Source organism: Mesoplodon mirus (genome assembly GCF_964341445.2).
Source record: "Mesoplodon mirus genome assembly, chromosome: X".
Taxonomy (NCBI): Eukaryota; Metazoa; Chordata; class Mammalia; order Artiodactyla; family Ziphiidae; genus Mesoplodon; species Mesoplodon mirus.
In genome coordinates, this window is record NC_138981.1 from 59,240,921 (window position 1) to 59,254,414 (window position 13,494).

Sequence of the window (13,494 nt, forward strand, 5' to 3'; positions counted from 1 at the left end):
ATAGCATACAGCAGTGTTAATTATATTTATCATGTTGTACATTACATCCCTAGTACTTACTTAATCTTATAACTGGAAGTTTGTACCTTTGACTGCCTCTCTGGTAACCACAAATCTGATCTTTTTTTCTATGAGTTTGTTAGTTTGTTTATTTTTGAAGTATAATTGACCTACAGCACTATGTTAGTTCCTATTACACAGCAGTGATTCAATATTTCTATACATTTTTAAATGATCACCATGATAAGTCTAGTTGCAGTATGTCACCATGCAAAGATATTATATAGTTATTGACTATATTCCCCACACTGTACATTTCATACCCTTGACTCCTTTATTTTGCAACTGGAAGTTTGTACCTCTTAATCTCCCTCACCTATTTCTTTCCTCCCTCTATGCCCCTCCCCCTGGCAATCACCTGTTTGTTCCCTATATCTATAACTGTTTCTGTTTTGTTATGTTCATTTGTTTTGTTTTTTAGATTCCACTTATAAGTGAAATCACGCAGTTTTTGTCTTTCTCTGTCTGACTTATTTCACTAAGCATAATATCCTCTAGGTACATTCATGTTGTCACAAATGGCAAGATTTCATTCTTATGGCTGAGTAATATTCCATCATATATACATATATATATCTCACATCTTCTTTATCCATTCATCTATTGGTGGCACTTAGGCTGCTTCCGTATCTTGGCTATTGTAAATAATGCTGCAATGAACATAGAGGTACATATGTCTTTTCTAATTAGTGTTTCTGTTTTCTTTGGATAAATACCCAGGAGTGGAATTGCTGGATCATATGGAAGTTCTATTTTTAATTTTTTGAGAATCTCCATACTGTTTTCCATAGTGGCTGCACCAATTTACCTTCCCACCAACAGTGCATGAGGGTTCCCTTTTCTCCACATCCTCACCAACACTTGTTTTTGTTTTTTTACTTTTTATTTTATATTAGAATACAGTTGATTAACAATGTTGTGACAGTTTCAGGTATACACACTGCTGTATTTAAAATGGATAACCAACACTTGTTATTTGTTGTCTTTTTGATAATAGCCATTCTGACAGGTGTGAGGTGATATCTCACTGTGGTTTTGATTTGCATTTCCCTGATGATTAGCCATGTTGAACATCTTTTCATGTGCCTGTTGGCCATCTGTATGTCTTCTTTGGAAAAATGTCTATTCAGATCCTCTATCCACTTTTAAACCTGGTTGTTCGTTTTTGTTTGTTTGTTTGTTTGTTTTTGATGTTGAATTGTATGAGTTCTTTGTGTATTTTGGATATTAACCCATATCAGATATATCGTTTGCAAATATCTTCTCCCCTTCAGTAGGTGGCCTTTTGTTGATAGTTTCCTTCACTGTGCAAGAGCTTTTAGTTTGATATAATCCCATTTGTTTATTTTTGCTTTTCTTCCCTTGCCTGAGGAGACATAGCCCCCAAAATATTACTAAGACTGATGTCAAAGAGCTTACTGCCTATGTTTTCTTCTAAAAAGATTTATCGTTTTGGGTCTTACATTTAGGTCTTTGATCCATTTTGAATCTATTTTTGTGCATGGTGTGAGAGAGTAGTCCAGTTTGATTCTTTTGCATCTAGCTGTCCAGTTTTCCCATCACCATTTATTGAAGAGGCTGTCTTTTCCCCATTGGTATATTCTTGCCTCCATTGTCATAGATTTATTACCCATATAAGTGTGGGTTCATTTCTGGGCCCTCTATTCTGTTCCATTTATCCATGTGTCTGTTTTTGTGCCAGTACCGTACTGTTTTGATTACTGTGGCATTGTAGTATAGTTTGAAATCAAGGAGCATGATACCTCCAGTCTTTGTTCTTCTTAATAATATTCTTTGAAGTAAATTCTATATTATTTGATATTAATATATCCACTCCAGCTTTCTTTGATTACTCTTAGCATGGTATATCTTCATCCAAAAGTGAAAGGTTTCTCAGGGATGGTTACTTTTTTAAAAACTGAATTTAGTTAATTTTGTTTGCTTTTTTAAAAAATTCCATTCATCTATTTTAAAGATTAATAATAGTTATCTATTTATTAAATAGAACAGATAATCTAAATATACTTCAGTTCTATATTATGACTTGTTAAGGACAAAGGTTAAGGAGAAAGTGGAGAAGGTAAAGACAGAATACATAGAAATGCTAGGATATCTGGAGAAAGATTTTCTGCAGAAAACTTTTCTTGTGACCTTTTGGGATATTGCTGTTAAAGGCTCTTAGAGCATTATTGGGATTTTTGGTCAGTGTAGGCACAAATGGAAATCTCACTTCTAGTCACTTGGGCTCTAGTCCAAGTGAAATTAAATCTGGAGCTGAATATAGCCCATGGGCCAGAGATTACTCATCCCTAACCCAACATCACTGATTTATCTTCTAGAGTTGGCTTGGAAATGAAATTGAGGTTATGGTCAGTACTGAGGAAGCCAAACGCCATCTGAGTGACCTTCTTGAAGACAGAAAGATCCTGGCTCAGGATGTGGCTCAACTCAAAGAAAAAGTGGAATCTGGGGAGAATCCACCTCCTAAACTCCGCGTAAGTGCCCTATGGAAATATGTTACCAATGATCAGACTCCACACTCCCCAGAAGCCCTCACTACTTTGGAGAATTACTTTCCAAGTAGTACTTCACCCTCATCCCCAATATTCTTCTTTACAGAGGCGTACATTCTCACTTGCTGAACTGCGTGGTCAAGTTTCTGAGTCAGAGGATTCCATTACAAAGCAGATTGAAAGCCTAGAGACTGAAATGGAACTCAGGTAATGGGACTATGTCTAAGGCATTATAAAAATTTATGCCTTGAATCAAAATAGAACCTATCAATCAGTTATTCAAAAGCTTGTTTTTCAGAAGCTTTGTGATGTAGGAGATACAAGAGAAAGTAATGATTTTTTGAGCTATACACTTCACTAGACATGTTAGATACGTTTTCTCATTCAGTCTCTCCCTATGAGGTATACCTTGTGAGGTAAGTATCATTCTTCTCACTTTAGAGATCTAAGCTAGAGTTCAAAGATCTTAAAAAATTTGCTAAAGTTTATACAGAACTGGGATTCAAAACTCAGTTTATCTAATTCCAAAGCCTATGGTCTTTATCATATACCACAAGAACTGACTAAAAACAAAACTTTAGAGGAACCCAAGAAATGATACCAGAAGATCAACAACCTGGGAGAAGGAGAATTAGAGATCATCAGCAAAGTAGATATAATATAATGCATAAGTAAAGTATCATGACCATTAAATGAGATTAGAAAGTAAAGTACATAGCACAGTACTTGGCATATTAGAAGTGCTCAATGAATGCTCTTCTCTTTAATCACTGTTACTTTCTTTTTAAGTATCTATGAAATCTAGAAGAAACAGAACTTTGACAGATATTTTATAGTGTCTTAGGGTAATAGAATTTTATTGCCCAGAAGACCTTGGAGACCATTTAATTTGTTTTTAGCAACACATACTAGCTGTTTATCTTTGGATACGTCTTTAAGTTGCTCAACGTTTGAGTTTCTGCTTTGTGCTGCACTGGATGCAGTTGGGATATATAGAAAGAATAGATGACATTGTCCTCGCTCTCGAGTAGAAACAGTATAATGACTGACAGTGGTGTGTTGGAATTGTTTGTTAAAATTTTAAGACGGTTGTAAACTGTTGAGAGCTTACAATTCCTTTGGTGAGAGTATTCACACTACAGAAACAAGCAAAAGCTACAAATCAGATCTGGTTTTTTAGGTACTGTTTGTTAAACATTTACCTGCACACCACTGTGCATAAGTAAATGATTATTTAAATGTAGGGCAGGTGCCAGGTAGAGGGCAATTAGACAGAGGTGACTTTAATCAAGGGAATTTCCCTAAGGACAAGAAAGGGCATTTGATAGATAAAACAACTCTGAAGTGTTCTGGCCCACCTCTTCCAAGAAGCCTTCCCTGACTCTTCATCCCTCACTAATTTTCCTCTTCTCTAAACTCCTTCAGAACTTACAGTACTCGGTCATGTAGTATAGATGATGTATGTTATCTTTATATTTATTAATTATTTTACATTGATTAGTCTTGTCAATCTAGACAGATTGTAAGCTTGTTAAAGGAAAGGACTATATATTAGACCAGGGTTCTCAAAGTGAGGTCTACAAACTCCTGGGGGGTCTCTGAGACCCTTTCAGGGAGTCTAGGTGACTCCCTGTTTTTATAATAATATTAAGACATTGTTTGCTGTTTTTACTACACTGACATTTGCCATGATACTGCAAAAGCAACAGTGGACAAAACTGCTAAAACCTTAGCTTGAATCAAAGCAGTGGCACAAACCTGTACTAGCACTCATTGAATACTTCACCACCACACACTCTTGGTTTTACTTAAAAGTCAGTTTTACTTTTGGCTTTGATAAAGCAATAAAAATTATTAATTTTATTAAATCTCAACCCTTGAGTTCAGATCTTTTTAATATTCTGTGTGACAGAATGGGAAGAACACATAAACCACTTGTGCTGATGCCGAAGGATGATGTTTCTCTCGAGGAAAAGCACTTGTGCAATTGTTTGAGGTGTGAGTTTAACAGGCCTCTTTTTTCATGGGACATCATTTTTACTTGAAAGAACGACTGACAGACAAACTATGGTTACTCAGACTTGGGTACTTGACAGACATTTTCTCAAAAATGAACCAAGTGAGCCTGTCAAGTCAAGGAAAACAAATGACAGTGTTTATCACCAAAAATAAAATTTGAGCTTTCAAGCAAAACTTAGAATTTTGGAAAATGTGTATCTGCCACTGTAAACTTGACAGTTTTTCATAACTTTTCTAATGAGACCAGTAGTGATATTAACAATTATGGTCTTTTTTATATTGTGTAATGAAATGTGTTGATTTGAAGGCTCTGTATGACTGTCCAAAGGACATGATACAAAATCACGTTTCAGTAAAAGATCCATTCAGATTGCAAGTAACCACATTTCAACTAACTTTTAAGGAACTTGTTGGGTTTTGGTGTAGCCTCAAAGAAGAATATCCACAATTATCTGAAAAGACTATTAAAATGCTCCTCCTGGGCTTCCCTGGTGGCGCAGTGGTTGAGAGTCCGCCTGCTGATGCAGGGGACGCGGGTTCGTGCCCCGGTCTGGGAAGATCCCACGTGCCATGGAGCAGCTGGGCCCGTGAGCCATGGCCGCTGAGCCTGTGCATCCGGAGCCTGTGCTCCGCAACAGGAGAGACCACAACAGTGAGAGGCCCGCGCACAGCAAAAAAAAAAAAAAAAAAAAATGCTCCTCCTGGGGACTTTCCTGGTGGCACAGTGGTTAAGAATCCACCTGCCAATGCAAGGGACACGGGTTCAAGCCCTGGTCCGGGAAGATCCCTCATGCCGTGGAGCAACTAAGCCCGTGCACAACTACTGAGCCTGCACTCTAGAGCTCGCGAGCCACAACTACCGAGCCCAAGTGCCACAACTATTGAAGTCCGTGCGCCTAGAGCCCCTGTTCCTCAACAAAGAGAAGCCACCGCAATGAGAAGCCCATGCACTGCAACGAAGAGTAACCCCCACTCGCCGCAACTAGAGAAAGCCCATGCACAGCAACGAAGACCCAACGCAGCCAAAAATAAATAAAATTTAAAAAAAAACAGCTTCTCCCAGGAATTCCCTGGCAGTCCAGTGGTTAGGACTCAGCGCTTTCACTGCAGTGGCCTGGGTTCAGTCCTTGGTCGGGGAACTAAGATCCCGCAAGTCGCATGGCACCGCCACAATAAAATAAAATAAAATGCTCCTCCCTTGTCCAGCTACATATCCATGTGCGGCCAGATTACCTTCATTTACATCAACCAGAACATGTCACAAAAGATTAAACGCAGAGGGAGATATGAGAATCCAGCTATCTTCTACTAAACCAAACATTACAGAGATTTGTAAAAATGTAAAACAATCCCACTCTTCTCACTACATTATTTTTCGTGTTAGAAAATGTTGTTGTGTGTGTGTGTGACACACACACTCCCCCACCCTGTGTTCATGTCCTTTCCGGACCTTAGAATGTGACTTTATTTGGAAATAGTGTCATTGCAGGTGTAATTGTTAATGTATAATGGATTGTTATGATTTTAAGTGAATTAATAAATGTTTTTCTCAGTTTTACTTTCTAATACTGTAAATATCTATAGGTATAACATACATGAGCAGAATTTCTTAGAGGTCCTCAATAATTTTTAAGAGTGTAAAGGGGGCTTCCCTGGTGGTGCAGTGGTTGAGAATCTGCCTGCCAATGCAGGGGACATGGGTTCGAGCCCTGGTCTGGGAAGATCCCACATGCCACGGAGCAACTGGGCCCGTGAGCCACAACTACTGAGCCTGCGCATTTGGAGTCTGTGCTCCGCAACAAGAGAGGCCGCGATAGTGAGAGGCCAGCGCACTGCAATGAAGAGTGGCCCCTGCTCACCGCAACTACAGAAAGCCCTCGCACAGAAACGAAGACCCAACACAGCAAAGATAAATAAATAAATAAATAAATTAAAAAAAAAAAAAAGAGTGTAAAGGGGTCCTAAGACCCAAAAAGTTTAGAACTGCTATCTTAGATTATTTTAGTACCCATCTTCTTTATAGTACCTTACATAGCACTGCATGTTACACACATGCCGGTATGCTCCCTCTTACTGGACACCTAGCAAATTTGAGAAGGAAGCCATTGACAAAACTGAAATGTTGTATACATCTCAGTCTCAGGCCATACTTGACCGTAAAGTATCTGGAAGCTATAACCAGGGTCATGGTATCTAGTTTTCATAGAAACTTCTCAGTCCTGTGACAGGTACTCCAAGATAACCTCTCACGACACCAGCCATAGGTATCAGTTTGGTGTTAGATTCCAGCAAAGAGCATCTACCTGTTTGTTCTTCTGAGATTTTTTTCCTTAAGGTCTCTAACCTGAATCTTGTCCTTGCATAGGTGAGCCACCACGTCACAGTTCCAGCTTATGTGGCCTCAAGACAAAGTCACATTATGGTCAATGTGCTACAACAAAAGCCTCACTAAAACAAATCTTTCCAAGTCCCACTATATGACCCACTTATTTCAACCAGTATTTAATAAAATAAAACCATTTGGTTAGTCTTAGCATCCCTTTGTAACAAGAATTGAGATACTGTAGAAAACCCTAACCAGGGCTTCCCTGGTGGCGCAGTGGTTGAGAGTCCGCCTGCCGATGCAGGGGACACGGGTTCGTGCCCCGGTCCAGGAAGATCCCACATGCCGCAGAGCGGCTGGACCCGTGAGCCATGGCTGCTGAGCCTGCGCGTCCGGAGCCTGAGCTCCGCAACGGGAGAGGCCACAGCAGTGAGAGGCCCGCGTACCGCAAAAAAAGAAAAAAAACCCTAACCAGATGACTCAATCATTATTTAAATGGTATTTAACTGACACCTCTGTCCGTGAAACTATTTGAAGTTTCTCCTCAGAGCTCTTCCCCTCTCCTTGGTGTTGAGGCTACTACAAATAAGGCTCACTGTTTCTTTCCCTGAAGGAGTGCTCAGATTGCTGACCTACAGCAGAAGCTGCTGGATGCAGAAAGTGAAGACAGGCCAAAACACCGCTGGGAGAATATTGCTACCATTCTGGAAGCCAAGTGTGCCCTGAAATACTTGATTGGAGAGGTAAACATCTCTCTTCCTCTCAGCAATTCGGGGTCTGGCTTGGCGGGTTGAAGTAAGATGTTAGCCTAGAATACTATCATAGTGTTATTGCCACTGTTCGTGGTAGAAACCACGATGACACAAACATTAGAGAAATAGTTTTATGGGTAAAGGTTGGTGTGGGCAAGTACAAGCCAGTCACTTAAAAATATATATGAGTGCTCTCTTCGGCAGCACATATACTAAAATTGGAATGATACAGAGAAGATTAGCATGGCCCCTGCACAAGGATGACACACAAATTTGTGAAGCATTCCATATTTTAAAAAAATAAATATATATACATATATATATATGTGTGTGTATATATATATATATATATATATATATATATATATATATATATATATATATATACATATATATATGAGTTGCAAGTTGATACCCATGCCTGGTACATAGCAGGTGCTCAATAAATGTTCACTGTTATTATGAAAAGATCAGGATGCCATAGTAGGCCACAGGTCAAATGTAAAATATTATACTATACTACTTTTTAAAACACCTCTGACATGTATTATATTCAGAAAGTTTAGGGCTTCCCTGGTGACGCAGTGGTTGAGAGTCCGCCTGCCGATGCAGGGGATGTGAGTTCGTGCCCCGGTCCCGGGGGATCCCACATGCCGTGGAGCGGCTGGGCCCGTGAGCCATGGCCACTGTGCCTGCGCGTCCGGAGCCTGTGCTCCGCAACGGGAGAGGCCACAACAGACATTCTGAAATGGGACATAATTAGCCATAAGGCTGTGTGCTATGGATTTCTCTTTAAAATTATGGAAGAACTTGAGTATCAGAATTTGAAATTGTCAGATACTGTTTGTGTTAGATTTATTCTTCCTTGAGGTAAAACAAGAGATTAAATGACCTCAGCAGTGGCTTCCAGCTCTAAGATACATATCTCAACAGATATCTATCTCGGCTCTTGGTTTGGGTGGTGGTGATTCTATTCAATGGTAGAATCCATATGACATGACAACATAAGAATGGACTTGGACATGGAAGAACTTTTCTCAGTCCATTTCAAGAAAGCTGACACTTTCCTGCCTAATGAATGGGGAAAGGTGGCCATTCTCCAAATAAACTGATCTTCTTTTATCCCTTCCAGCTGGTCTCCTCCAAAATACAGGTCAGCAAGCTTGAAAGTAGCCTGAAACAGAACAAGGCCAGCTGTGCTGATATGCAGAAGATGCTGTTTGAGGAACGAAATCATTTTGCTGAAATAGAGACAGAGTTACAGGCAGAGCTGGTGAGAGTGGAGCAACAGCACCAAGAGAAGGTAAGCTGGCAAGCCAAGAAGCTATACTGAAAAACAAACCACTGTTGCTCTTTGTTGTTAGTTAAAAATAATAATAATAATAATAATAATGGGGGTATGAAGTTTCCTTCAAAAGACCATGGAGTCTTTTCCAATTTTTGCAAATAAGAAATCAGAAATAGAGAAAAACGACTTATCTAATAAGTTTACACATACCAGTGACAATGGCTCTTAGCCTCCAACTTTAATACCAAGATGAACATGATGATACTTCAAGCCATGAGAGCCAAAGAGAACAATTTACTTTGAAATCACAAAGGAGTAACTGGATCACTGCTTGGACTAAACCAGAATTCCTTTTTCCTCTCATTCCTTTGGTACCTTTGGGTTGTATCTTTCTCTAGGTGCTATACCTCCTCAGCCAGCTGCAGCAAAGCCAAATGGTGGAGAAGCAGCTAGAGGAGTCCGTCAGCGAAAAGGAACAACAGCTGCTGAGCATCCTGAAGTGTCAGGTATGGAGATGAGGCAAAGGTCTCCAGAGATGGGGTCCCCAGGCCTGACTGAGAATCCTGTCTGATTTACATGACTGTACCTGCAGGAAAGAGTAATTACCTACTGAAAAAAAGCTTTATAATGGTAGCCTTTTATAATGGTAGCCTCTATTGCCTTGTTGCCCTGTTTGATCAATTTTGGGGTGTTTAGGATGTAGCCACACGTAGGATAACCTCCGTTTTGGTACAGAAATGACAGTACATACTCCATACCAGATTTTGAGGCCTCCTGGTTCTTTGCCTCAACGCTGAGCTCTAAAGAGTTGAGAAAGTTAAATCATCCAGTAGAATCCTAGGGGCATTTAGCTGTCTCTTCCTGTGCCTGTTCTGAGTTAAGACCTGACCTGTTTGTAAAATGCCTGGGGTCTACATTTCTTCCAGAGGCTGGGAACACCACACCCTTTAGTAGCATGTTGGAGCACTATTTTATCCAACTTAGAGTCTTTTTCCTGAACCACCAGTCTCTACAGCTTCCTTGGCACCGCCCATCAAAGACATAACCAAACGTGTTAAGGTCGTAGGCATGAATCCAATTATCGTAAGTGCCAAGGAAATTTAATCAGGCTTATTAGTGTAGCAAATAAACTGCCTAATCTGTGTTGAGAAGCATAGGCAAAAGCATCTGTAGACTTCAAAGAAACAGCTGACTCTCTGGGTGGGTTTCTTTATCAGCATCCTGATGTGAATAAGGGATATCAGGCTAGAAAATAGAAAAGAATGAGGAAGGCGTGTAGAGCAGAGCCCATGGTTCCTGCAAGTGCGGTCGTGGCTGCTTGGGAGTGTTGGAATAGAGGTGGCACTCAGGACACCTAGGAGTTGGTGGGGATCAGGCATTTCTCTGGGCGCCAGTGCCTGCTGTGCAAAAACCACCTGCTGCCAGCAACTTGGCAGTAGTATGTTTTCATCCCTGTGAGTTGTTTGGTAACCCACATGTAGTGCCCAAAATAACCCCACCTATCACTGCATTATCTGGAAATAGGATGAAGAACTTGAGAAGATGCAGGAAGTGTGTGAGCAAAATCAGCAACTTCTCCAAGAGAACAAAATCATGAAGCAGGTAGTACAGCTTCCCACCCATTTAATAAGCCCTGGGAGACCCTCTTGCAACTGAGGCCAGCTCGTGGGAACAACCCTGAGTATACTGACTTGGCTCAATTTTATGAGGTCTACATCTAGTTTCCATGTGGTATGGTCATGTGCATTTCAGATGGTATAAACACTTTTTTTTTTTTTTTTTTTTGCGGTACGCGGGCCTCTCACTGCTGTGGCCTCTCCCGTTGCGGAGCGCAGGCTCAGTGGCCATGGCTCATGGGCCTAGCCGCTCCGCAGCATGTGGGATCTTCCCGGACCGGGGTACGAACCCGTGTCCCCTGCATCGGCAGGCGGACTCTCAACCACTGCGCCACCAGGGGAGCCCACACATTTTTTAATTTGGTCTTTTCTGAATCTAATACTGATCTTGTAAAGTGGGAGTCCTTCAACCTACTTTGCTCTTACCCTGCCTCACTTTACCATGGCTTAAGATTAAGCTAACTTAGGAATCTTTATGTTTTAGCCATGAACACTCTCAGAAGCTGCCCTGCAATGTACACTTTGTCTCTTCTTTTCAAATAGAAACTGAACCTCCTCCAAGTAGCCAGCAGACAGAAATCTCATCTTCCTAAGGATACACTTCTATCTCCAGACTCTTCTTTCGAATATATCCCACCTAAGGTAAACTGCTCAGGGCCTGTGATACCTTCGCATAGCCAAGGTTTGGGGTGAGTGTACTAAAATCACCTTTCAGAAGTGGTTGAGCGTTAAAATTCCCACATTCCAGCATCTCAATTTTCTATGGAGTCCCAAATAAAACTACAGTAAAATCTTGAGGAAAATAGGCATTCTGCCTCCGTAGACGGCTGACTTTGGACCATGTACAGGCATTATGCAACACAGCTGAGGAGGAGGCACATAGAAAAGAGCAGTGTTCGGCTGTCCATCCAAAGATATTTATCATATCATGAGTTCTTCCCTCCTCCCTCAGATTGCTCAGCCTCTATCCCTTCAGTTTCTCTCCCTTCAAAGACTCTGTGAGGCCAAAGGCTAAAGCAGAATTTCTTCTGATTGGTAAAGCCAAGTGGGGTATATTTGAGGGCATCTGAAATCTCTGCTCTGAGAATATAGCTGGCAGCAGCTACTGGGAAGATATAATCCACATGTTGTTGTTGTTGTTTTTAATTAAATAACCATTCCAAACTTTTTTTCTTAGCCCAAACCTTCCCGGTTTAAAGAAAAGTTCCTGGAGCAAAGCATGGACATCAAAGATATAAAGTATTGTCCAGAATATTCTGTGAATGAGCCTGAGGACAGTGATGGTGATGGTGGTGATGGGGATGATGAGGAATGGAAGCCAACAAAATTAGTTAAGGTGTCCAAGAAGAACATCCAAGGGGTAGGAGGCAGCTCATCTCTTTCAGGGGTTCTAGTCATTAGTTTTCACTGACAGTGAGGGTGTGCCAGCCCCAGACCCTACACCTCAGTCCCTCGATCGTGTTCAGAGGCACTGGCTCTGCTGAGGGGTGCTTGTTGGGCCAGCTCTGTATGGAACCGGGGGCTAGTTGAGAGGACTGCCTGGGTGCACAGGGAGGCTCTTTTCATGTTTTCAAGTTCTGACCAGTATGAACAAGTAGTAGTGTTCTATACCATCTCATTGAAACTGGTTCCAGTGTGACCATAATAATCTTTCACATTTTTAAAGCACTTTACAGTTTATAAACCATTCTCATATATGTTACCTCTTTTCATTGTCACCAAAGAAAATCCAGTGAGGTGTTTATTATTTGTATTTTACAGCTGGATCTGGGACCCACAAGAGGGAAATGACCTTGCCCAGGGACATAAAACAAAGTGACAGTCAGGACTTGAAATCAAATGTTCTGACTCCAAGTCCAGTTTGTTTCTACCACATCATGGTCATATCAGTAAAAATTGTAGACCAGAAGCTGAGTGGGAACTTTAAGATTGAACACACCAAAGTTAAGGCTAGTTAGAAACAATCTGACTTTGAGGCATGCTCTATTTACTTACACAATGATAATCCTACGTATTTATCAAACCTAGGTGTTCTATGTTGAAACATTAACTTCTCAGGCATTACAGTTCATCACTACCCCAACTGTGGCTTGCAGCCACATTCCTCTTAAAGAGAACAGCTCACAAATTACCCTAGCTGGATTCCTGGAAGGTTATTCAATTTCATTAGCTGATAGTGCACCACATGGGGAACTGAGCCTTGTAAAGCCACAACACCAGAGAGAAGCAAGTCATGAGGAATAGACAGCCGTGGTGGCCTTAAGTCATTTGGAAAGTCATCAGGAATGCAACATACCATGTGCTCTTAGTGGGACTAAGAGCTCATCCTTAGCCTCAGAGAGCTTATAATGTAATGGGAAAACAAGCCAAAGAAATAGGAACACATCACAGGACCTCAGCATACTCATCTCAGGGAGATGGACTGAGGGGCTTTTAAGAGTGACTGTAAAGCCAAACCAAATAGATGTAGTTTATGAACATGCCATGAAAGAGACGACTCTTGCTTCATTATAAGACAGAAAGGGAAATACAGTCTTGGGAACACCTGGGAAGCCATTTTCTGGCACAATGAATAGCATATTGCAAAGACTTGATAGTAGAGGTAGTAGCAGGACACAGAGCTGGGACACTGAGAGAAAATGGGGCAGAACATGTCTGACTTTGATTCACTTACTCAGCAAACATTTATGCTCTCTACTGTGGTTGAAGTGGTAAGCATGAGCTGATTGTTGATGAAAAGGTCAGTAATAGGAAGCACAGGTGAGAAGTACACACAGAAACAAATGGTAGAGGACCTAAAACTCTGGGGAAGGAGTTTCCAAATGGCAAGCAAATATGGGTATACTTGTCCTTGAGGAAAGCTTATCACACACACACACACACACACACACACACACACACACACACACACACACACAAGCAT

At 41.0% G+C, this 13,494-nt stretch overlaps 1 protein-coding gene across 2 annotated transcripts in view; it reads left to right on the forward strand.

Moving 5' to 3' along the window:
- The window catches only part of KIF4A (kinesin family member 4A), a 129,177-nt gene that overhangs the window by 100,883 nt on the left and 14,800 nt on the right, over window positions 1-13,494 (forward strand). For both annotated transcript variants that reach the window (XM_082609877.1, XM_082609878.1), the window contains exons 21-28: window positions 2,400-2,555; window positions 2,680-2,780; window positions 7,529-7,658; window positions 8,800-8,970; window positions 9,354-9,461; window positions 10,480-10,557; window positions 11,115-11,213; window positions 11,749-11,931. In XM_082609877.1, the coding sequence (XP_082466003.1) occupies window positions 2,400-2,555; window positions 2,680-2,780; window positions 7,529-7,658; window positions 8,800-8,970; window positions 9,354-9,461; window positions 10,480-10,557; window positions 11,115-11,213; window positions 11,749-11,931 (1,026 nt within the window). The remainder of the gene's footprint in view (window positions 1-2,399; window positions 2,556-2,679; window positions 2,781-7,528; window positions 7,659-8,799; window positions 8,971-9,353; window positions 9,462-10,479; window positions 10,558-11,114; window positions 11,214-11,748; window positions 11,932-13,494) is intronic.